We start from the raw sequence: 26,146 nt of genomic DNA on the forward strand, positions 1-26,146 counted from the left end.
TTTGTAATTTGTACATGTGTGTGAAACAACTCATGCTTCCTCCCTCCTGCGATGAGTGGGGTGGAAAGTTCGGATGGATTGGACTGGAGCGCTTCCTATGGACAGTGACAGCCAGCAGGCTCCAGGCAAAGGGGTGCAGAGTGGCCATCAGAGGTGTCCTGGCCTTTTTCCGTGGAGCCAGAACTAGCCCTCAAAGCCCAGAGGTCTGGAGCAGGCCATGCTATGAGGAAGGTAGGAAGCTGCTTGATTCCCATGGAAATCAGAATAACAGGAACCTTTAGTAAAAGCAGCACTGAGAAAAGACACTGCACTAAAATATTTGCATAGTTGAAGAGCCACGCAAACTGGATACCTTGTTTTCATAGGGAGGGGAGACACTTCCATAGAAAATGCTTTTGAGGCACTGGGAAAAAATACAGAGTAGAATAAGACAGTGAACATTTTATTGCAGACAAGGTCACATTTTCATCAGTTAACTAAGGTAAAATGAGTCACTTCAGCCAGACAAATCCACTTATTCATAAAAGTAGTCTTATTTAAGGTATAACACATTTTTTCCAGATAAAATGGTCTGATTGACTGAAGCATATCCAGCTATTCATTTGTTTTACTGCACCAATAATCAGATTTTTTTTTAATGAAAACCTTTGGTAAAGTACAAACACAGTTTTAAGACGAACAGGATCAATGTTCTATTCTTACTGTGCTGGGAAAAATAAGTACAGCTCTATAGCTGCTTTGATACCTAGAGAAGTTTTAAAGCAAGTGAAAGACTTTTAAAATAAACTCTTAAAGCAAATCTAAAAGAAATAAACTAAGTTCAATGTCCCAAAGATATTTAACCATGAGCAGAAGACTGGTTGTTCCACAGGTATTCTAAATTAGCGACAATTAATTAGTCCACACATCCTTTTCCCAGCCATTACAGATTCCAAAACGGAATGTAACTTTTCCAAACCAAGACTCCTGAATTTTCATATTCATAAAATATTTAAGAAATGTCTATTCCACCATATAAAAAAAGCTTTAATGTACTACAAAGTTAAAAACAAAGAGCAAATGACACAAGCTAAAAGTAGAAAAATACATTTTGAAACATTTATATTTTGTTCCTTACACTGATCAAGATATAACAAAATATTTTAGATTAGACCACTTTCATAAAACTCATGGTGTTTCCAGAAGCAGACAGGTACTGACTCTACAGTCACTGGTCACTCACTAGCCACCTGGCCACCCAGCAAAGGTGTCTGACCTCCACAAATATCCAGTATACTTTAACTTTCTAGAAGTCCTGTGTAGACATTAAGCTTTATTATTGGAGGAGCCCAAAAATAACAGAACTATTCTAAGTTAGGCTCGAGAGTCAGTCAGCATCCCTCCCCTCCACAGGGCAATCTCTTGTCAAGGAAAGACCTTGGGGTTGCCCCAAAGGTACAGCAAGGATCTGTGTCAGCTCTGAGGCTTGCACGCCTAAAAACTCACACGAACCATGATTTTGAAAAAACAGAGATGATGCGGGGAGGGAAAAAAAAAAAAAAACAAAACAACCAAACCAAAAAAAGGCGGTATAAGCTAATAAATATGGTAAGAGAATACAAGAAGGCAGCGGCGCTGCCCCCCCTGCGGTGCCCCCGCCGGCCGGCAGGTGGCGCCCATGGCCCGGCAGCCGCGGCCACGGCCCGCGCCGCCCCTCGGGCCGCGGCAAACACGCGGCTTTACATGGATATGGATTTCTATCGTTTCCTTTGGAAAATGTGTCTGCAGCGTCTCCCGAACGCTGCTACCACCGGAATAGGAAACAGCTGCTTTTACAGAGCTCGTCTGGATTAGACATAACGCTGAAAAGACGGTGTAAACAAGTCGGCAGAAGGGCTGTACGTAACAGAAGAAGACGGGATAGCTATTAAGAAGCACTCTCTCCTCAGCTGGTATTAGAAGAAAACCAGATTCCACTTCAAATAGACATGTCTGTTACTATTAAAATCTAATTCATATATATGCATGTATAAATATGTCTACCCATGCTTTCAAACCCGAGTATATAACACTGCCATGGGTAGCCTGTTAAGACTGCTTAGGTTTATACCAACTAAAACAAATTTGTGTTCTCACTTCAGGGCTGTGACATAAACCAGGTTTTGCACTCTGGCTTTCTCCTGACAAATTTTGCAGTGCATGACAGTTTTATGTCTAACTCCAGATGCCACATTTCCTAGAAAGCAACAATTTTCTGCACCCGTGAGGTCTGTGAGAATATCAGCTCCCTGTTTTGTGCATGTGTTGCACGAGTCGATTGTCCCAAATGGCACTTAAGACTGTAAGGAGAATTGCAGAAATTGTTACTAAAGTGTAATGACTGTTCCGTCCTCCTCGATACCTCCCCTGGGGATAACCAGACTGTGTCGGGGATCAGTTTTTAAGGAACTGAGTAATTTGTGGATGTTGCCGTTGCTTTCTCGGCCAGAGCTGTTGTTGAGCACCAGGTCCCTTTGAAGTCTGTGGCTAAGGCTGCTACCATTGATTCGAGAGAGGCTACTGGAAGTAAGGCTGTGCAGTTTAGGAATGTGTTGTGGCTCCAGACCACCCTCGATGACAATGTCAGCCTCTTCGTCACTCTCCATTTCATCAGGGTGGAAGTTCTGCAGCACGTGGGGTGTAGGCAAGCTATGGTGACTCGCAGTGCTGTCTGTAGACTGGCCAGAGCTACCAGACATCCTACTGCTCCGAATAATATTGTTCCTCTGGTTTGCTGGCTTGACTGTGATAATGAGATTGTGGCTGTTGGCAATCATCATGTCTGTGACTTGGTCAAGAGTCTTTCCTGCTACTTCAATGCCATTGACTTCCAGGACTTCATCATTCACAGCCAGCAAGCCTGTGCTCTCTGCCAAGCCACCAGGAACCATACGGGAGATGAAGATACCGGGAACTTTTTCCAGTCCGTGAGGAGTCACCCTTACACTGGTGCCATCACGAATGTAAAACCCCAAGGGTTTCTCACACCCGTGTCGATACAGCCTCACTCTCCTGTGTGTTTCGGGGAGAATGTCCACATCAATTATGGAAGACACTGGTCTAAAATCATGAGGCATACTAATGTTGATGTGGGGACGCCGGCGGAGGTTGTCATTGCGCAGTGTCACCAGAGCCTTCTTCTTCCTCGACAGTGTATTGGTCCCGAAATTGCTGTAGTCCACTTCATCTGAAAGAGAAACAGTACCAATGTATCAAACAGAATAACTCAATCTGCAGGGCATTTTCCTCCTCCAGTTGGTTCAGTGAAGGCACTAATAGCAATATGGAAATAATAATAATAATAATAATATGAAAAAATAATACTAATATGAGAAAAAATCAAATTAATTCTTCCACTTACTCTAATCTTTGTTTCACTTTATGCCCAGCACAACACTTAGAATGAATTAATTGTTTACAATGACTCCCCATACTTCTTCCATGTTTTGAAGAAAAGAGACTTCTGATTCTCAACTCTTATCAGCTGTGCAGAAGGCAATTTCTTGCTGCAAGCCTGCTATACCATCTTGGACATGAGACTGTATTTTCAGAGCTGGATTGTAATCTTACACATACTTTTCAAGTGGGCATTCCTAACCTAAAAGTCTGAATTGGGGAGTGTTTTAATACCCACTACAGTGCCTTAACTTTATGTACAAACATGAAAGCAAGAGTGCAAGAGAGTAGTTGGATATGTTTTCAGCCTAGGCTTTTCTAGTAAGGGAGTTTTGTTAATATGCATCTCTCGGTACATCACTTTTCTCTCTGGAGTATTTTACTTCAGTTCAGCAATAAAGTTACTTGACAGCAATAAAAAGTGCTAAAAGTGCCATATAACAAAAGGTAGTGTGTAAGCAAGCAACCAGGCAGAAAGAGAAGCAGGTAGAAGGAAACTCTTCTGCTTAGTCTGTATGCTAAGGATCACAGAAAGGACATGGATTCACACCCACACTCCTGCCTTGAGAGCAAGATTCACAGGAAAATGCTTTTCTGGAGTCTGCAGTTTAAGGAATTGTTTAAATATTTCAGTCTCTGTAGCAGTTTATCCCAAGGGCATGTGAAAAGTGATCACCTTTAATTCATCCAAGTAAACTAAGTTATTCCACGTAAGAAGTTCATGTTGTGCTTTGCATAAAAATACTTAAGTCATGAAGTTGTTAGTGTACAAATTGCATCACTGCATCTCACAACAAAAATACTGTGCATATTTTAGACATGAACCATGCACTAGCTGGAAAGTTATTTCACCAGGAGTTTAAGCATAGTTTTCAGATAAACTAACAGACTTGCAGTTTATTCTCCTGTTGAAGATGAGCAGTACCATACAAAGTACAATTACAGAACTGCCCCTAAGAAAATTGCTTATCTGACAAATTAACTTTGCATAGCAATGTTTGAAAGAGTAAGACAATACCTGATAAAGGCTGGAGGAGGGAAAAGGGTGTTAGTAAAAACAAGCTTATAATTGCATTTTTATGTCTTGCAAGGTTTCATTTTCAAGTCCACTTTCAAGATGTATTATTGACAGACTCAATCAAGTGACATTAGGTTACACTAATTAGAGGACACTAAAAAAAAGTAGTCAATAGCAACCTGACCTAACTGAACCTCCTCGAAGCAGGGTGTTAGATTAGGTGGGCTCCAGAGGTGGTCCCTTCCAGTCTAAGTTATACAGTGATCCTACACAGTCCTTTGGGCTGGAAAAAATAATTTAAAGACTTCAGAAAGATTATTTTTGCATTCTCCTATAAGTTATTTACACTGGCTATAGTAACCCTGAGGACATCACATGGCATCTGGAAGGTCATCCTGAAGAAAAGGTTTATGTGAAATGAAGATATTCCTTGGACAAATCTGTTGTGTTTAACTTCACATTCACCTCTTCTCTCTCTTCCCAGGATGTTCAGAGCTGTACCAGCTGCATAGGCCCTATTGTGTTATTTAGACCCATGAGGCACAGGATTGGAAGTCCTTAAAATCACCCAAACACAAGAAGCTCCAAACTGGTTTCTGGGAGGGTATTCACAGCCAAAACAGTGACTGTGGAGAGATGGCACCTTCTCAAATCCACCTGGTGAACAGTCAGTGCAGTGACTACTCTTTTGAGTACAGTAGCCAATTACTGCAGCAAAAGCCAGGTCATTATTCCTCTTCTTCCATCAACAAGATCACCATCTATATTAACTACTTCTGATGGATGACTCCAAAGGTTCACAACAAATATTTTTCCTTGTAAAATATGGGTGTACAAGAGATATCTTTCATCACCACAGTCTCTAGCACTGTGCCCAGCTCACCCCCACAATTCACTGATAAATTTCTGTGGCAGTCCTATGAAAACAACTTGGGGCTTCAGATCTAGAATCTGAATTCTTCCTTACTTGAAATACAGTGCTTTAGAACAGTAGTGCTGTGCCTTAAGGTTCAAGAGAATCTTTATCACAAAATTTTCAGTTTAAGATGCCAATTAAAATTACACATGGGTTTATGCATTTAAGACTGTCTCTAGGAGTACTGGCAAAAAAGCTTAAAACAAAACCTGCATTCCCTAAAGACTCAGAAAATCAGGCAGGTCAGTACAGTTGATTGCACTGCAAGTAAAATGAAACACATGCCCTGGAAAGCCATCTATCCCCTGGAAGCATGCAGGTAGCTGTTACCTCCCTCTCTCTCTCTCTAAGTATATTAATACCTTCTTACTTTAGGGCAGACTTGCAAAAGTTTTACCAAATAATTGATCTGTGAATATTTGTTGACAAAACTGTCTTCTTTCCCTTAAATTAACAATAACCTACATAGTTAATTCTCACAAGATGCAAATTTGTGATGATAAAGTAGCAAAATCACAGAAGTATGATGGCCCTCCTAACACACATAAGTAATTTCTGAAGCATCTTCCTTGAGCTGAACCACCAGCAGGGCACTGGCACAAAAGAAGTGATTGTTTTGTGCCTGTGACCTCCTCACCTGTGCTCAGCCCACTAACCAGTCTCCCCAGATGATTGCCAGCATTCCTAACCTCTGAACAGCTTCAAAACAACCACCCCCTTTAAAAACAAAAAGCCCATCTCACCACAAAAATGCTAACTTTTTCCTCCAAACACAAACCAGGCATGATCATTGCAAGTGATGCAGGTTAACTTCAGTGTGGGACCACTGACTGTTCTGGGATTTAGTATTACAGGGCTGGACCATGTTAAAAAATGAAGTCCATGTCCTGCTGATGACTGGAGTTTTTGTTTTTAAAACAGTGACAAGCAGTAGTTTCCAATTCTGACTATAAATGGGGTTCTATATGAGGAAGATGAAATCTAATTGTAACAGGTAAAAACTGTTAAAAGCTATTACAGGTTGGAGAAATGAAAGCTAATTTGAATAGTTTTTAAGAAAAAAATACTAACTTTATTTTCTAGAAAAAAAAAAACCAGAATACATGCTCTTTGACAATACAGGGATTATTACATTACTTGAATTCAAGATAACTGGCTCTCTAGCGGTTATGTTCACTTTAGACATCACCTTAAAATAAAAAAAAAAAAGTAAAACAAAACACTTCTGTAGAACAAAACAGCTACACCCTCAATGTTATTTAAAACCACTACTCTTGCTGTAGGAATAAAGAAAAGTGTGTCAACTGAAGTTTAACATCATTAGCTGTTGCTGTGGCAGCAGAAAGTCATCAATCCCTACCAAAATGAAAATAAAATTTCCTTCTTCACAAGGAAACTGGGAGAAGTTAGCCAATATAATTCACTTTTATCAACTATGTCGTGGTCACAAAAAGGTGCACTATCCCTTTCCAGTACTAAACTGCTCAGGTGGCAGATTGAAATGGAAACTGTATCAGTGCAAAATTTATGATGACACACTTTTAATGAAGGTCAGCAACTTGTCAGGTTTTGAGTTTCTCACCATACAGGACTGCAAGCAGGAATGGCACCAGGAATGCCACTTCAACTAAAGAAATGGACTGTGCTTGATGCCAGGTTTCAGGCAAGACCAGAATGTACCATATGGAACCAAACAGAGCTCATTTTTCATTTGTTGCCATATCAAATTCCCCTTCTGCAGAACAGAAGGCATCTATAGAACTCTGCATGTATACTAGCAAGAGAAGTGGCATCAAATGGCACATCTGAGCAATGCTTAAAGCACTGAATCTTACAGGGTCTCATATTTTCTTATGTCTCAAAGGAGGCCAGACTTAGATGTTACTGACATACAGGTGATAGAGGGAGAATTAGTCTTTTAGGTCTTAACCATGTCCCTCATTTCTCAGAATATGTCAGATTACATGGATCATTTTAATCTACAAGATGCAGTGCTTTCAGATAAAATGTACTACAAACTGGATGGATAATCCTAGATAACCACTAAACTTTAACAGGCTTGGACTGAATTTTACTTGTGCCCATAATTTGCTCTTGACTGAAAATACTGTTCCTGTAAAAAAGAGATGGGGAACATAATTTACCACAGTTGGAGAAGAACTCCTGACCTTTTCAATTCTCTCTTACTTGGATCTGCAACCCAAAGCTACACAAAAAATACCTCAAACTCCTCTGTAGGCACTGAATAGCCACTCTTTTCCCCGAAAGCTTCAGCTTTCAGTACATTTGAAGAAACATTTTCTCTATTAATGAGTTACACAAAATCTGAAGTATTTTGGTTGAATCTTTTCTGTCACTATATGTTTGGTCGGTGAGGTGGTTTTGGGTTTTTTTAAAACTACCTACTTACCCATAGAGACCTTTCTGTTAGAGAAGATACATGTACAGATCCCTGCATGCACAGATGGAGACCATGCTCACTTTCTTCACAATGGTGATGGTGGTGGTTAAAAACGTACCTGTAAAATCTATAACTTCGAGGTGCTCTTCTAACAATTCTGTAGTCAGCCTGTGGCTTTACAGAACACCTTACACCTTCCTAGTGGGCATCACAAATCCTATCGTTAAGTCACACAGGACATCACAGCAGAGCATACTAAAGGGCTATTTATAAGGCTAAGAAAACTGCTTAGAGCATTTGGTTGTAGTCAAGAGAGTATTGTATTTCTGTAATTTACATGAAACAAGAAATTATAGACCTTCTGAAAAAACCACCAGGAGCACCACTCCCACTGCTTGGACAGCTGCTTTTCATAGGAACTGCCTGCCAGATAAAATACCAAAGCTTAGCCAGATAAGATTGTATAAACAAGCTGAATTCCACAGAGAAGCAGACTGCCAGGCTCCTATAGGAACAGTTCGTTGCAGAGTCTACATTTTCAGTGTACATGCACTCATGGCTTATTATTTCCTCTGGGAACTGTGGAACGTTAGTTGACAGCCCTGGAAAGTACTTCAAAGACAAAATTACTTCCACTAGGGAGAGCGGCACTTCAGGCAGCTTGGGAAGGAGGCCAATGAGTCATTAATAGTGAAGGGTAACCCCTCCATCCAACAGATCTCTATTACTGAGCATTCAAATTAGCAGCAGTCATAAAGCCACTTCAAGGCAATGTGTCATGTTTAACCCTTCTACCTTTCTGTGTCCCGGCTAGAAAACACTATCCATGTTTGACAGAAACTGCAATCCCTTTCTATTTTCTCAGAAAAATCAACACCAGAAGCATTTGTGAAAACAATCAGACAGCAAATAAGCTGGCAGTCTCTCATTTATGACCTGTAAGGCTGACTGCATGCAAAGGGATTTAAGAGGAAACAGATACAAAATGAACTATGACTTGGGGGGAGGACCACTGCCAATACTGCTCATCAAGGATTATTTAATGTCAGGAAAAAGAAGGTTATCTGAATGCTAATGTTGCATTGTATGTGTTGCAGGAATATTAAAAAAATCCAGCCATACTGCTGCCAGAAACCTCTGAGTGAACCAAACAAAAAAAAACACACTGTGGGTAAAGAAGTTGTAGCTGCTATTCTGTCAAAAATCAAGTAATGTATCCCACACATGCACAGACCCACACACTTACTCACTCCCTCTCTCCCTTCATATGACTGTTTCAGAAGAAACTGGACACTATCTCATCAACATTTAGATGACCACCTAAATGTTATAGCTTAACATTCAACAGGACTTTTGAAGCAGGAACTATGCCTAATAAACTGCAGTTTTTAGTTGCAAAAGGCAACCTTCTTTCTCCAGTGATTCAGTCAGTACTAGAGAGATAAATCTGCCTTCCTACTTAGGAAGTGTTCATTAGTAGGTTAGGATAAAAACTTAACACAGATGTATCATACAAATGTATCTCTGCTTCCAACATGTTTATAAACTTGTAATATCCTACTTTCTTTCAAGAAGGTAAACGTTATTTTGTTTTTTGGTTTAGCATGTTACAGCAGTCAAAACTAGAATTGCATTAATCTCAGTCTCTTTACAGTGTCAGACATGTATAAAAAACATTTCTAAGCTGGTTGCTTTGAGATGGAGACAATCAATTCCTTGGGACTTCAGCCTGTGCTGCTGGTGCGGCCTCCTGCACTTCTCACTGCTTGTCATGGGAGGCCACTGTTCCCTTGCTGAATCCCTTCCTTTTCCAGCAGGAGGCCCTTGTTTTTGACTTCCAGACCTGCTTCAATGGAGCAGAAGCACAACCTGCAAGTTTGTCCCATGAAAGAAGTGAGGCCTTTGGAAGAGATGGGTGCTACCAAATATAAGTAAGCACCCAGGGATGTGCCTCCCAAAGTTATCCTTGTCCGCAGAAATATCAAAACCCAGCTCTCCAAACTGTCCCATAAACTACAGTACTCCAAATTTTACAGTGGAAGTGCAGATAGTGATGACTAGGATTTTCAGGGCTTTCTTCCTCTAAGTTTGATATGTGACTTCTATCCTAAAACATGCCAGAAACAACAGCCTTTCTCCCTTTGCTGCTTTCCACAAACCACATTATGCCAAGATTACGTTATTGCAGCACTAGAAAATTGTGGGGTTTGAGCTTTGGCTTCATTGCCGGGTTTTTTTGAAGTATTAGTTAATCTTTCCCACTTCCTGCAGGAGGTCAGTCAGAAGTTGGGAGGAGTCATGTTTTTGCTGCACTTCTCAGATATCAATCATTATTATGTTCATCCCAGGTCACAGGTGCTGCCCAGGAAGTTTTGATGGTGAGCTGGCTTCCCAGGACAGTCAGCAGTGAGGACACTCAGCAGCAGTACTGGATCGGTGGTGCATGCAGAGGGCAACAGTATCACCCGTACACAGCTCTCCTGCTGGCCTGCCAAAAGAAGCCTAGCACCACACAACTCCCAGCAACCATCAACAACTGTCTTCATCCAGCTGATGGCACCAAAATGGGAGGGCTATCAATCCTATTCAAAGATGTTTGGGGGAACAAAAAAAAAAAAAAATCACCTTCAAAACCACCCTCCCAAACCGATAATTTCATACAATCTATTCAGCAAGTTATCATTTAAGATTTAAAGTTATTTTTAAAAACCCTTTAATTATTCTACTTCAAACACTCAATTTTTCACTTGCAAACACTGTCCTATTCATTCAGATCAGGCAATTGAGGGGAGCACCATTTGCTCCCTCAAACAGGCACTAAATGAATCGCTTTTTCTAAAAGAAAATGTGTATGTGTTATGCAAAATAAAATGAGAGACAAAACTGCAATAACTCTTATTAGCCAGTGCAGATACAATAAAAATCTCATTAATGACACAAAAAGTGGTAAATTTTATCAAGTGAATATTGAATACAACAGTTTCCCAATTGGTAGTAGAAAATATTACTTCTTGCATAAGTCTAAAGTGTGGAAGGCATGAATGTTTACAGACTGAGCCAAAGAGCAAATTCAGGAGAATATAATTCTATTTTTCATAGCTGCAACATTTGGAAAAACCACAAGTAATAAAAAAAAATCACCTCAGGATCACATGAATTCAGAGTACGATTTTTATACCTCTGAAAAGAAACAAAATTTTTCTCTCATACTAGTCTCAGGAGTAGCTTCAAATGTAGCTTGAAAAGGCAGCACAACATCAGGCAGCACAAAATATATGTGGTGTATGTGCATGACAAGACTATTTACACAGGCATAGGTGAAAGGAAATTATTTTTAAGGGCTGCAATACTGAACCTGATCAGAACCATCATCCTGCAGACAAATATATTAAAATACAGCCTTTTTCCTCTCTTCAGAGGTAACTTGATCAGCATCAAAGATCATTTCAACAGCCAACAGAGCTGAGGAAGGCAGGATCTCTATTACCCAGCTAACACAGCTTGTTGCTCACCCGGGGAACCTGAAGCCTATGTGGTACTTCACACACTCCCTTCTGCTACTGTCTGCCACTTAAGCACGCCTTCTCTGCCAGGTGTTCTCCTCCTCTCCAGTCTGGGGTGATCCTCCCTCCATAGCTAAAAGCAAAACTGATAGAGATCAAGATTCTTTTATTGCCCCATGCTCAGGTACCTGCTAATCATGTTTCTGTAGCATGCAAGTAGTTTTTCTTCTTGGAAGGAACAGATATCCCAGAACTGGGAGCACTTATTCAAAGGTGGCAATAGAGACATTCAAATACTACAAACATTAAATCTGTGACAAACAAGGATACTACTAAAAAGACTGTTTACTGTTCTGAAGTAGTTCTTTCTCACGCATTCTTTTGCTGAGTAACACCTTATTCATCTCAAGCTAGTTCAGACAGGCAAGCTAGGAAGTGCCTTTTCACTTATTCTTCTAAATTCCCAGTAAAAATACTTTTTAAAAAATCACCAAACTGTGCATATTTAATTAAAATATAAGTCTCAAAGAAATAAATGGCAATCTCTTCCACACTCTTTATCCGGGAGTGTTCTGAAGTTGCTACCAGACTTTCTCAGAGAAAGATGTGGTTTTATGCAATCAAATTCTTTTCTAAGGTTGTGTTTTCTCTCTTCAAAAAAAAAGGACACAACAATGTTTTCATAGCTTCACTGTTGTGGTGTGATAATGCCACATACATCCTGCAAAGGGGGGAGGGAGAGAAAAACATCTGCAGTGCTTCTCAAAGCACTTTTCTGGTTCCTGCCTCCAACCCAGTGGATTGTAAATGAAGTCCAGATTCTGCCTCTTATCATGGAATTAAAAAGGCTTCAAAACAAGCGTGGCATAAGAAATGAATTACAACACTTGTCTTTCAAGTCACGACCTCTGGGAGTCTCCCAAACTTTGCTGGCTGGAGTCAGGTTAGTCACAAGATAAAGAGCGGTCGTGGCCAGCCCCGACAGCTGCAGCCTCTCATCAGCCGCACACAGCCGCTGCCCCGGATGCCCCGGCCCTACGGCACTGGCAGGCTCCTGCCTCCACCTGCGGCCTCCCGGATGCACCGGGATGCCCTCCTGGCTGGTGGGACTGCGGCAATCCCAGACAGCTTATCTCCTGTGTTCTGGTGGGGCAGGAACAGGCGGCACTGCCCTGCAGAGACACGTTTTCCAGCCCCCCGGTCCCCAGGCTGGAGCAGGCCGGGGCAGGCAGGAGCAGGCCCGCAGGCAGGAGGAGGAGGAGGAGGAGGAGGAGCGGCACGCAGCCCTGGCAGAAGCAGGTCTGAGCCAGTCATCCTCCGTGCCAAGGAGTACAGCCAGCGCAACCCCGCGCGTCCCGCACGGAGATGACAGCACTGAAAAGGAGCATCAGCAAGTCAAGCAAAGTGGTGGGCAACAAGGGAAGAGCAACTTCAAAGTGCTGCTGGTGCAAAGCAGAAAAGTTGCAGACACCTACTATATAAATATATTTAATGTTCGGTTTTCTAATGCAGAGAGAGGAGAAGCAAAGTCAAGAGCCCAGTCTGTTACAATTCAAACTGCATCTCTAACACTTGCCAAGCTGCCAGCACTCTTGCCCCTCCAGAGGACATGGCAGCTCATCCTCACAAATTGAAATCATCTTCTTCCCGGTTATAAACAAAGCAAAAGCCAGGAAGCCCTCTTTCCTGAGAACAGGTTGCAAAGCAGTAAAAGCTGCCTGCAAAGTGCAAATTCAGAATTCTCCTAGATGATCATGAGGGCAGAAGCAAAGGAGACTTATCTCTAGAGTTCAGTCGCTCCTGCAGAGGCCCAGCTGTGTGCCGGGCAGTGCAAAGCCAATCTGCTCTACAGAGAGAAGCTGGGAAGAACTCCCTGCTTAGGAAACAAAATGCCATCCCAAACCCAGTGCACAGCTGAACACTGCTACTGGTGTAGCAGTGTTCTGAGCACCTGCCCACAAGCTGAGGAAGGGATGAAAAAAGAAGTCAGTCCAAGGAGGGCTGCCTGTCTTTGCCCCACGTACACCCTCCCTACAGAGCCAAGGACATGCAGGCCATCTTGGTGGAGGGAGAAGCTCCACAATACATTTTTTTTTCCCCTCCAGTACAACAATAGATATTTAAAGAAAAAAAAACTTGATCTCATAGGCTCTCAGTGTGATATTTATCATAATTCCTGTGGTCTTCACACTTGTACACATGCATGGCACATTTCTCTATGGCTCCCATAACCCCTGGAGCAATGGTGGCCCTTACCTGGGCTTCAGCAGCACATCACCTCCTCGTTTCCTTTGCTGCCTTAACACCATGAGGCAAGAGGGTTACAGCTATGTCCCCACCCCTCTTCCTCAAAACAGAAATGAAGCCTTGCCTAACATGCAAGAATCATATGGCTTCCACTGCTTAAAACAAAATTAACTTGTTACTTTTAAAGTTAGATTAGCAGAAACCTTCCCTGGCTATCATCAGAAAGCAGGAGGCCCTTAACTCTTATCCTCAATTCTGTCAGTAAAATCTGCATGTTTTTCTTAGAAGCAGCTTAAGGATCATGCTGATTCAGGCAGAAGGATCAGCTGTGTAGAGTTACTGGCTAAGTGATTTCTGAAACATTTTTATAATGCTGTATTTCTTTCCCCATCACTGGCTACAGCTCCATACCCAATTAAGTACACAAAGTAATTAAAGGCTGCAGCTTGGGCAAGCTTTGCATCTGAAGAGACTCTCCAAGATCTGCTGACACTCACAGCACCTGCATACTCGAGGGGCTTATCCCAAAGATGACCACTAACTGGACTATGAAGTTTCTCTTTTCCTAGAACATCAAGCACTGATCCGCAATACTGAAAAAACAAACAGAAGAAAAAGAAAATCCCAAGTACACCACCTATGTTTACTCTGCTTAAAACCTGGCTTCTTTCTTCCTACTTTTGAGATGCTCCATCATTATGTGAGTGTGGTAAGCTCGTAGCTGGGGCACTTTTTCCTTTAAAAATGTGCTTCTTCCTATGAGCACATGATACAAACAAGGGAGTGGCAGACAGGAAGTGATTATTCAGAAATTAAAGAATTAGATCAGGTTCCACAATATCAGAACAAAACATGACACATGGCAAGTGAAGCTGACTCAAATGTAAGAAAACTTTTCTTTATTTACTAAATATAATTCAGGGCTCATGCAACCATTTTGCCTCCTTAATGAGAATCAGTATTGGCAGATGTGAGATCGACATGTCTCCTGGGAGCACCAGTTACTTCATGTATTTCACCAGCAAAGTTACACCAAACACAGCTTCTGCCCAAACAAGTTTTCTTTTTTAATGAAAGCATAACTCTGCCAGTAGCAGCAGCAAGTGATGGCACTTCTCATGGTTTGACTGGTACAGCTGCTCCAGAGATGCTAAACACACACAGTGCTCAAGTTCAGCCCTCATCTCTGTTGCTAACAATCTCCTGCCACAATGAACGGAGGTTCCCAATGCCACGGGTACACCCAGTATTCATGCCACTGGGAATTCCCTTAATGATCTCAGTTTTCCTGTTACACAAGAGATGACAACACTGAGTCATCACCACATTTGCCTGTTCATTGTTGGGGGTAGGAGCAGACATCTACCTGACAGAACATACAGCCTTCACAGCCTGATCCCTACTCTAAGTGCACAAACTATATTAGGACATTAATTTTACTGTAGCTGGAAAATTAAGTTGTAGCCAGACTACTGCTGTGCAACTCCTTAGTGTGGAATTGCTCCTCCTGATTTACTACCATTCAAGTTCCAGAAAAGACACCTTAAAGACAGGCATCCCACAGAAGAGAACTAATTACATAAAGTCCTTTTCATCTGTGAATCCTGAAATGCTAAAAATAAAAGTTTACTGTTCACGGGAGACTAAGCTCCCATTAAAATGGCTAAACTAAAAACCTGGAGAATACATCAGAGGTTACACAAAGCCCAGCAGCTTTAAAGGAAAGAGGAGGGATTTACAGGGTTCAAAGGCAGGAAAGAACAGATGAGTTATGTTAGGACTTATTTTCATTACACTGCATAGTTTGTTTCCAAGAATGCTTTCAACAGAAGCATCCTCTCCATACAAATCGCAAGTGCTTGTTGAGCTGACAAGCTTCGACACAAGCTGTGTCCCAGCCCAGAGACAGTGAACTGCTACCAGTAACCTTGGCTCACCACTTGTGTCTGCTTCTGAGACCTTTCTCCACCTTCAGTTGCTTGGGGGCTCTACTGTGAGCAGCCAGATCACATCTTTGCCTCCCATATGAAACAGAATGAATTAAAAACACCTTCTGCTTTCTTTAGACAAAAGCCTAGTGTTCCTTTTCTGTCTTTCCTCACCTCACTTAAATTGCTAGACAGCATCAGGAATTGGCAAGATTTTTAATAATAAGATCAGGCAGTATTACTAAATGCATACTAAATTCCCACAACAGGAGCCAAATGGTGACCAAGACAAGAATATTTATTCAATGATGTGTTCTATCTTCAGAAGAAAAGTATTCCAAGGACACGAAAAGTGAAGACAAATAGCTATATAAAACAAAACAATGGCTCAGACGTTGATGTGATTAATATGCTTTCTTGCTAAGGTGCTCTTGGGGAGGATACAAACACTCAGCACTAAGTTGTGCTGTATTTTAATAACATACCAGCTAATGGAACATCTTATTTGCAGTCTACCAGCTTGACGCTTTTGCAGCTGCAGTGTAGAGATCAACATTAAGAATCAACAACTCACTCTCAAGGTTAAGGAAGTTTTCTGCTTATGTTAAGTGTTATGGACATGTTTTAAGGAGGCCAAAAACCAAAGTGCAGCACCTTTTTTTCTGTACAAGCATCAGTGCAGGGCACTTCCTGCAGAAACCGGGAAGATCCCAGAGCTTCCTCCCATGCTGAAGGACAGATAGAGAGCATCAAAGAGACAAGTTAAACAAGTTCCAAAGTTAACGACACCTGTCCTTAGCTTAGCAGCTAACACCACCACATTAATTCAGGGAGCTGCCGTGAGAAAAAAATAAAATAATACAGAGAAGTAGAATTTTATTTTGTTTCTGGGCTCCTTTTCCTTACCCAGGCAGACTGTATTTATCTGTTCAGCTCCAGTTTTTCCTTCTGCATGGATGCAATTTAACAACCACATCACCACGCTAAAACTCTACACAAGACAGATCATCTTGCTGTTGTCTGTATTAGCTCATTTCACACAAGTCAGGCCTTCGACCATAGCAAATCAAATGATATGTTAGTTGAAAGGAATCCACTCGAACTCTTAGTCTCCACTTTTTAATACACAGATACAGTACTGAAAGTTTAAGAAATAAAAGGGCTGTGCTTATGAATTACCTGCTTGTCTGCAGAAAAAAAAAATCTGGAAAATCCTGATACTAAGACTACCTGAAGTATATAGTGAAAGAGTGGCGAAGCATTCAAGATCAGCTAGGCATCACAGAGATCAAAAAGCCAGTCAGTAGAAGGGAGAATCTCATTTGTAACACATATTTCTCCTGGGAAAGCACCATTGTCCTGTTTGGTTTTATGCCTCTCATGTCAGATCAGTCAAAGGCCAATGTAAAGTTAACATGCCAGATTTCACATTATCTCTTGCCCAAACAGCTGGGAAAACTATTTTAGCTGAGCTCTGCTTTTTTGCTTGCTTCAGATTGTTGTGTTAATTAAAAAGTCTCGCTCTTGTGTTACACAGCCCACAGGAAGTGAGGAGGAGATTCCTGAGTTCATAATCACGTCAGCCAATAGCTCCCAGTGCTCTCCCCGCTGCTCCGCAGAGCACCAGCGCTGTGCTCTCGGGCTGGCAGGCTGTGGGAGGATGCTGCGTAGGAGACTCCTCACGTTATGCAGCGTCAGCCCAGGCTCCTTCACAATGGGAGCTTTCTGCCAAAGAGCAACATAAAATCCTCCCTAAAACTACAAGCCTGACTGAGCGAATTTCCCAAACAGAAAGCCAGCCTCACAAAAATCCACACGGTAAGCAAAGGTAGCTGCTAACTGGGGAGTTACTGGATATGAATGTGTCCCCTTTGGGCTCACCCCTAGCCTAACAAGTGAAAAATATTACTATTGTCACCTCGAAGCTTAGCCTTTAGAATTTCCATCTTGGAAGCACTACAAGGAGTGAGTCACTCTATATACCTTGGCAGTGACTTGCAGGCCAACAGGGAATATCCACAAGGAAATAATGTCACCAGTTGGTGAGGCAGCAGCTATGTTTACCAGCCTAAACAAGCTCGTGTCTCAGTACTTTTAGTTAAGTGTGGCCAACAGTGAACCTTCAATTCACAGGTCATAAAACTTCCAGTTCAGAAATAATTTACTATTTACTATGTCTGAAAATTAGGGATCTTCAAAAGTTATCCCAATCACTGAAGAAGAATACTAGATATTAGAATCACACCAAGTGGTGAATTCTTTTGAATACCATATTGTCCTTGCCTGATCTCTGCAAGGCCTTTAGCAGAGCAGGAGGTTTGGACACTGGAAATGCAGAAGTTCAGAGCAACTACCACCTTTTCCTATCTTTGTGAAGCAGAAGAAAGCCTTCACAAACAGGAGCCAGGCGTGGTGGCATAGGGCACCCACAGTACATTACTACAACCACAGTAGCTCAGCACAGACAGGAGTGAGGCAGGGAGATGTCAATCTGATTGATTTTGACAGCCTGAGGAAGGTTTAGGCATTTCAGCAGCTACAGTTGACCATCATCAAGAATTTGCAAGGTGTGACCAAGCTACTTAGGAACAAACAAACAAAGCCTGCACCCCAAACCATTCTGTACTGGTCAAACTGAGTTTTGAGGTAGCTATCAATAAACAAGGCACTGAATAATTAAGAGGACTGCTTATGTGTCAAATGAGATGGTTAATACTGTACAAGGTGGCACTTACTTGCTAGCTAAGGCTAAGAATAAACTGAGGAATTAAGGGCTCTCAACACATCAGTTCACTCAATAAAAGCTATAGCAGTTTACACCCCTGCTACCTGATGAGCAGTGCTAAAGACACTCAGCAGTGCACTTAAGGAAATCTTTCTTACTTAATGGCAAATACACTCTGCACATGACTTATTCACATCTTGAGCTAAAAATTAACTTTTAAAAAGGGCTAACGAGATGCATCAACTGCACCTTTGAAGCAGACAGTGAGGGAGCAGCACAGAGCCAATTTTATGGCATGGTAGAGTTAGGATGAATGTCACACCAAAGGCTGGCTAGGAAGCTGTGAGAATATCACTAAGCAGCCACTTGAGAGAAAGTGTATTAATGAAGCAAGACCCTTAAGCTGGTTTTTGTCTACTTCTAACAGAGCTATTACCCTCAGAGGATTTATTCTTTCCAAATAATGCCAACAGCCTTCATTACCAGAAAAGCTTTATAAAAAGCTGAACATTTATATGAGCAACTATCACATGCAACAATTGCATGTTTTCAAAATGCTCTGAAAAAAATGAGGATGCAAACCCTTTCCACTGCATTGATTCAAAATCAGGAGACATATGTTGTCACCTTTGCTCCTCCCTAAAAAGTTTCAAAACTGTCTGACAATAGACTACATACTACATCCTTTCAAGCCTTTTTATTTGTGTGTATTATTGTAAATCTCTAGGATGCTTTCCTTAAGGCCACAAATGGAAGAAAGTAACCATGAGTACAAACTCTCCCCTATTCCTCTCTGGAATTTATAGATGCCTTAAGTAAGACTTAAAGTAAGGCACAACAGTTTGACCAAAATGCTTAAATCCCCAGGTTTTTTCTCCTTCACTGTGTATACTCTGTGCCCTATCAGCTGCCAACAGGTTAACAGGCAGAAACAAAGGTGTCATAGGCTTTTAACACTGTAGCCCCAAACACACAAAATAAAGCTTTGCAAGAGTCTCATTTTCTTTTAATAAAATACTAAGTTTCTGCTGCCCACTTGAAGAGGGCACTTCAAGCATCCTTATTTTCTAAGCCAACAGAAACTGTCTTAGCAAACTCAAAGAAGGCAGCCTTACAAGACCCATGTTCATTTCTTCTTATGTGGAAACAGTTTTCTGAAATTCACTTTCAGATTTCCATTTTTGAGGTGTCAGCCCATGGGGTAGCAGCACACTCAAAATGTCCCTAACAGGTATTTGCAGTTATTACAGTTTGAATTAATTGCTCATGCAGATATTAACTGTCAGCACACAATTATCACCAACCATGATTATTTGCAAACTCTTCAAGAGAAAGTCTGCCTTTCTATAATAGTGTTCTCACTACACTTATTTCATGAAATCATTCACATTACAACAGAGGTAAACAAATGAAAGTGACCACATTGATAGAGCATTTACAATTGGAGTAACTTGTAAAGTTTGAGAATTTGGTTTAGGCAGAATGTTTGCACAGCAAGTTCTCCTGAGATGACTAAGCTGTCACTGAAACTGGCTGAAACTCTGAACCACAATTCCTCTCACGGGGGCTTTGCCAACTCTGCTGCCTACCGCCAGTTTTCATCAGTTCAGCAGCAGCCGGCACCACCACCTGACAAAACTGCTTCCAAATTCAACTTCTGGATCAGGCCTTGCAGTCTAGGGGCAAGGTAAGGCAGCCAAGCACGGCAAGAACATTCAGACTTCTTACACTGTGGAGCTGGACTCAATGAGGGAGAAGTTCTTTTGTTTCTAGGAATTTACACAAGATCAATACTGATAAATTTCTCTCTACTGCTCTAGCAGGGAAAGCCACATGAAATAAAAAGACAGACTACTGTATCAGACTTCTTCGCTCCTCCAATATTTTTATTTTCCTCCCTTCACATCCCCCCTTTATTCCCCCCACTTCATATCTGATGAAGCATGAAATCTGTTGCTCTGTCCCCTCTGCTACCTCTCTCTGCCAGCAATACAGCCAAGAGATTCTAGCTCTAAAATTTACAGACTGTATTATAACCTGTCAGCACCTCTAATATGAAAAAATATGCCAGATCACATACTTCAAACAATTTTCACCAGAAGAAGTCATGCTGTCGGTGGGGTGTAGAAAGTGGAGGAATTCCCGTTTTCTCTTAGACTTGAAAATTTACTGGGGAAAGGACTTCCAGTTACAAGCTAATACCTGAAACACCACACCAATTTGTGTGTCATTAGCACAGATGTTTATCTAGAAGACCAACCTAAAGTTTGTGGATGAAGAATGATTGCAGAAGGGTGACCAGCATGAGAGGAATGGGATATGCTCAATATCTGTTAGAATAGGAAGTGATCCCAGAGGAGAGACGTGGCCCTGTCCTCTCAGAGGACAATCATGCAAAAGAGGGTGTACTCTGTGTCATGCTACTGCACTCCCAAATGTCATTGACAGGGCTCAGACTGCTATATGGATTCTGACACTGAGCTTCCAGGCATGCACAGACCTCAGCTTCCAAAAGCTATGATCTGTCATTTCATTTTAGGACAGGCTTGACTTTGTGATGTTTTATTTTAGATGCTGTATTACTTTTACAGGTCCCTTAAAAGTTAAGCCATGAGCTGTTAGCTGGAGTCAGCTTGCTAAAAGGTACCGTAGACTTGAAACTCAAACATGAGCAAAAAATGCAGGCAAAGAGTCACTAGTATCCAAGTGTGAAAGTCAAATAAAGCTGGCAAAGCTGGGACTGCCACTGCAAGGAGAACATACCTAACATCCTGCAGCATGCACAAGTGGGTATCACCTGCTCCAGCCAGGGCTGACCACAGGTCTGTCCTACTTGCACTCAATTAATCACTGCAGAATGGGGAGAGGGGAAGTAGACACACTGTGGGTTTTCTCATGAAAGCTCCCAACCCAAATAAAAGCCAGATTCCTACCCAGTGTTGGGAAAGAACACACCTGCTCAGGATATCGCCACATCTCTCCTGAGTAAGGGCAGCAAGGCCCTCAGAACACAAGCTGGCTCATTACTGAGCTGTAACACAGAGACAGATCTCATTTCTGAACTGTAACACACAGACAGATCTCATTTCTGCCTATTCACGGGTGGCTAATTCGTACCAGTAGTGAAACTCTGCCAAACCCACCCAACAGGCCCAGTCTGAAACTTCCAGTGCTGCCAGCTTCCCATGGACAAACCTGATCTTTGCTAACTAAACTCCACCCTCAGCTCTTTCATCCTGACAAGAGACTAGGTTGTCCAGGATGCTCCTGGCTGATAAGCAAACTCATGTTAATTACTGTGGTTGTACTAATACAGGCAACACTCTAGCAGCTGGTTCTACACAAAGAAAGCTTGAGGAGACAAAAACCCAATCACCATACCAATAAAAAACAGGGCTGTTGACAGATGAACTGCTTGGAGAAGCAAATAATTTGTCAGCCATTGGCCTGCTGCACTCTACTCATGCAGCTACTCTGTCCAGTCTCTCCTGACAGACTTCTTTCAGGGCAGGGACTGGATCCAGAGTCTTCACATTCTAAACACAATACAGAGATCATTGAAGCTTGTGGAAGAGAAAATGCAAGCACAGAAAGCAGTGGTTTGTAAAAAAATTTCAGCATTTTCCTGTAAAAAGAATGAAATGTCTTTCATATATATATATATATATATATATATATGAATGAAAATTACGTTCATACATACATATGAACAAGCATTTCACAATTTTCAATCACACATTTTCATTTGCTTTGGCCCACTGCTGTCTGGAAGACAGCTGCACTGTATTGAACATTCCAGTTTCCAGGTTTAGACAGAACAGGCCTGAAGACAATCTGGATTCAACCCAAAAAAGCAACTTTGCCTCAATTGAACTTTATTGGCAATTCTACTTGTGAAGAGGCAACCTAAGAGAAGGGAAGGCTCATGTCAGTGTTACAATCCATTTCAGTCACAGAGAGATTTTCAGTGTGAAAGTTTTTCTGTTTACACCATGAAAAGTAAAAAAGCAATATGGAAAACACATTTGAGAGGCAGTAGGAAAGAAGTATCAATACTGTTAAGTTCTGAAGAAGGGCTATGAACAGACACGTGAGTAATGAGGACATCCAGCCTATTGGTAGTTTTGCAGAAAGGACAGATTCAATCCATGAGCAATTCCAGCATGTCTCCATGGTCCAAGGCTACAAGTTTAGGTCTCAGACTGAAAATTTTAAATACTCACTGTACTCAAGCTTGAATTTGGGTTGACTTCTTGCCTACACTTCCATCTAGCTTTTGTGGCTAATCCAACTGGTCCCTGCCTCTATCTTCTCAGGCTGCCATAAGCCATGCCATGGCATGACAGAATTATTTAATGAGTTTATGTGCAGTTTGTAGTAGAAGACTACCAATTCAGGATCAGTAAGTTATATCACACGTTGAAAACATCGGTCCTTAGACATAAATGTTTCCCATCTTGTCTTAGCTCAAAAGCCTAAGCCTTGCCTGTTCCAAGTTTGATATGCCAACTTTGCTTTGGAAAGGATTCTTTTCAAGTCAAGAGAGGCCTATTAAATAAAGTCAGATACATATGATAGTTCTGTATCAGCTATTTCTGGATGCATTTATAGCAGTAATCAGCAATCTTATGCATGTTATCACCTGACTATACAGACACCACCTCTGAAGCAGCTACTGAGGAAAGCAGACAGGAAGTAAAGTCATGACTTCTGCTTTGGAGATAAGGGAAACACTTGAAGGACTATTAACAAAAACCACAAAGATAGCAAGCTAGTAACTGGCTGTTCATCTGTCCTGGCTTCGGAATAAATCCTTGAAATTTGTCTACCAATCCCCAAGCAGCCCCAGGATCAAAAGGACAGCAAAGAACCCCTGCCCTCATCAAGCTCCTTCTGGAACAAAGATGTACACGCACATATGTGCTGGAGCACAGATGATGATAAGCTCTGCAGAGCACTCCCTGAAGTTAGGCCATGTGGCCAACATCAGAGGGGTGATAAACTCTGTGTGAATATATCTGCATAGAAAAAGGCCTTTAAAGTCAGATTGCTGACTGCAGGATGTCCTGCTCCTACAGTTACCAGCCAACAAGTTGCTCCAAAAGGATGCCTGCTGTCTGTATGGCCACTCGTTGCCTTGCAGTGTGAAAGAAAAGCTGACCTGTGGATTTACCACTTATGAATGTAACCCCAAGTTCCTAAACACAGGGCTGTAACCCAGATTCTGTTCTAAATGTCAGACATCCTTCCAGTCCAATCTGCAGAGAACTGACAGCAAGTCGCTTCAGTATGAGCAGAGGAACCTGGAGAAGGGACAGTGCCATGGCTCACTTTGACAATCTGGCTAAATTCTGAAGGAACATCTAAAGAAAGGAAAGGTTTGCATCTGATGTTGAGTGAGATTTGGAGTAAGAGCAGATAAAAACCAGGGTTGTTTGTCCTAGGAGGTTCTGACAGGATCTTAAAGCAATACTTAGGGTCTGGTCAGCATCACTAACAAAGGCCAGCAGAGCTATGGTGATATGCCAGCAGACGGAAAGCAGTGTTAAGTGCTACTGTGGCAGGAGAAAAAGCATCTGACCATCTGCTGAGCTCACTGAAACAGTGGCTACTTAAGCGAAAAAATTAACTTCCAGAAAAACAAAACCAAGCACAGCCTGTTCTTCAGACAGTCAACTTTATAGATATCCACTCTAAGAATCTGGATTTTGCAGCAGAGGCATACAAGGCAGTAGCCCAGCATACACAGAGAGCCAAAGGCTGTCAAGGACACTCAGTTACAGAGATATTTAGAGGAGCACAATGAAGAAAGAGAAATAATAAAAATTAACAGGAACAGAGGGGAGAGGAAGAAAAGGGGGGTGTGGAGGGGGTTAGTGCTGAGCTAAAGACTACATTACAAGGAGCATGTATCATGGAAAAGAAGCACTGAGAGCATTTACAAGAGTCAAAATCTGTATAGTCTTAGAAGGCTGGCCACAGGGAAAGAAGATAAGAAAACTAGAGGGTATGGCATCAGCTCATGAAGTAGAAAGAGTACTGTGGCCAGCACTGAGAAAAAAATGAGATTCATTATTTGAAAGAGAATGGAACCAAAACCAGTGCTAAAGACTGAAAGGACTTCTGTTAATAGATTTACATACATTTCCTCAAACACCTCACTTCAGTCTGAGATACGCTGTTCTTAATGCAGATTCCAGGAGGCATATGAAGACAAAGTTTACAATTCACCCCGCCTAGATACCAAGTGCTGATTTATTTGTATCCTCCTTTCTTTCCACTGAAGATAGTACACAGGTAGAAAACCCTATTCCAAACTCACATCAAAATCTTTCATTTTCACCTCTAGAAAAAGAAAGCTGCAGCTTTTATTGTCAAATGATACATTAAGGACTCTACATTGTAAGGCCTCCATGTGCTGTGACTAGATTTACAGGGCTGCATCCTCAGCTGTCACATACACTATCACTCCACTGAAGTCAGCAGAGCTGCAGCTGGATCTGCTTCATGAACTTCACTGTTTAAACATCAGCCTGATATGCTGTCCAGTTGCAGGAAAAAAATATTATCTATCTTTCAGAGGTTTATATATTTTCTACCAAGACAGTGAATCCTGACTTCTGTTTTTGGTCAATTCTTCAAGGTCTGGGCCTAGTCTTCTGGAGGCCACTGAAGCCAGTGCCTGCCTCAGCTGCTCAGAACTTGGCACCAACATTTGCAGCCTAACAGTGTTGAGATGTCCTCTGAAAACTTCTGGTAACATGCAGATAGGTGGATTGCATTGCCCAAAGTCTATACAAGTGTTCAATGAATAGTGCTTTATAAGCTCTTTAGCCTACAGGGATAGATCTACCACACCATGTCTTGGTGACTTCTCTATGAAGGCTAAGGTTAACTTGCAAGTGGCAGGAGCCACACCATTCCACTTTGGTGCTGCTGAGAGACAGGAACATTTCTTAAAACTAGGAAAAGACATGGCATTTCCAACCCAGCATCACATAGTGCAAAATAAATTCTGATCCTACCCTAAAGTAATTTCATGCCTATTTCCCATGCTTCTCCTCTCAGCTGCTGAAGCAATCCAGTTTTACAACTCCACTCCTACAGCAGAGCACAAAAACAGAACTAAGGGCAGAGGAGACAGGAGGTTGAGCCAGCTGCTGCACTGCACTCAGCAGAGGATTCTTGTTCCTGGAACTGATGAGGCCACAGAGAAAGATCTCGCACTCCTGCGACTCTGTTCTCTCAAGGAATGAATGCTAGGTGTTGGGAGGAGGGATAAGGGTGGTGGGGGTGGTGGTAAAAGGTGATCTCACACAGCTATCAAGAAAAACAGGAGAGAGGGATAGGAAAGACAGCACACCTGACAGACATGTTAAGAGATGTCTGAACAAGAACAGGGCTGGCCCAAAACCACACCAGTCTCTTGGGAGTTGTGGAAGTAAAAGCAGTTCTGCAACTAAAGGCTTATCAATCACTTGTGTGCGTATGCTTTACAGAACTGAGGAATAAAAGAGGGAATTGAAGGATGACTCTAGCAGGCTGTCGACAGGAAGAGAAGAGCAGATATGGGAAGAGGGGAGAGCATAAGAAGCAGCACAAACATTATGTTTGGGAAAAGCCAAGACATATAAAATGCCATATGTCTGGAGCAATCCTTATCTCACCTCCTTTGAATAACCAGTGTCACATTGCTAACTTCCTTCATATTCCCGCTTACATCAGACTCTCCCAAAACATGATTTCTTTTTCAGGAGTGGTGACTGCTATGCTGCAACCTATGAAACAAACAGCTGCTGAAGGAAGGAAGCAGTGAGTTTTCAGTCAACTTACTAGTCATGCAACTCTGTCAAAAGAGAATAATAATTCACAGAACCATTCTGTGGAACAGGATGATACAAATTATGTACTGAACTATCACCATTAGTTTACTAAGCATGCTTGTCCACAACTTTAGCAATCTAGAAGAGGTGGTCAGCTTGCTTCCTAGGGAT

At 41.8% G+C, this 26,146-nt stretch overlaps 1 protein-coding gene across 1 annotated transcript in view; it reads right to left on the minus strand.

Annotated features, from left to right (window-relative positions):
- Window positions 1-426: 426 nt before the first annotated feature.
- PARD6G (par-6 family cell polarity regulator gamma) overlaps window positions 427-26,146 on the minus strand; it is a 64,963-nt gene continuing 39,243 nt past the window's right edge. Inside the window, exon 3 of the mRNA XM_053978598.1 lies at window positions 427-3,205. Coding sequence (XP_053834573.1) covers window positions 2,346-3,205 — 860 coding nt within the window. The 3' untranslated portion in view covers window positions 427-2,345. The remainder of the gene's footprint in view (window positions 3,206-26,146) is intronic.

This window comes from Vidua macroura, chromosome 1 (genome assembly GCF_024509145.1).
Source record: "Vidua macroura isolate BioBank_ID:100142 chromosome 1, ASM2450914v1, whole genome shotgun sequence".
Lineage (NCBI taxonomy): Eukaryota > Metazoa > Chordata > Aves > Passeriformes > Viduidae > Vidua > Vidua macroura.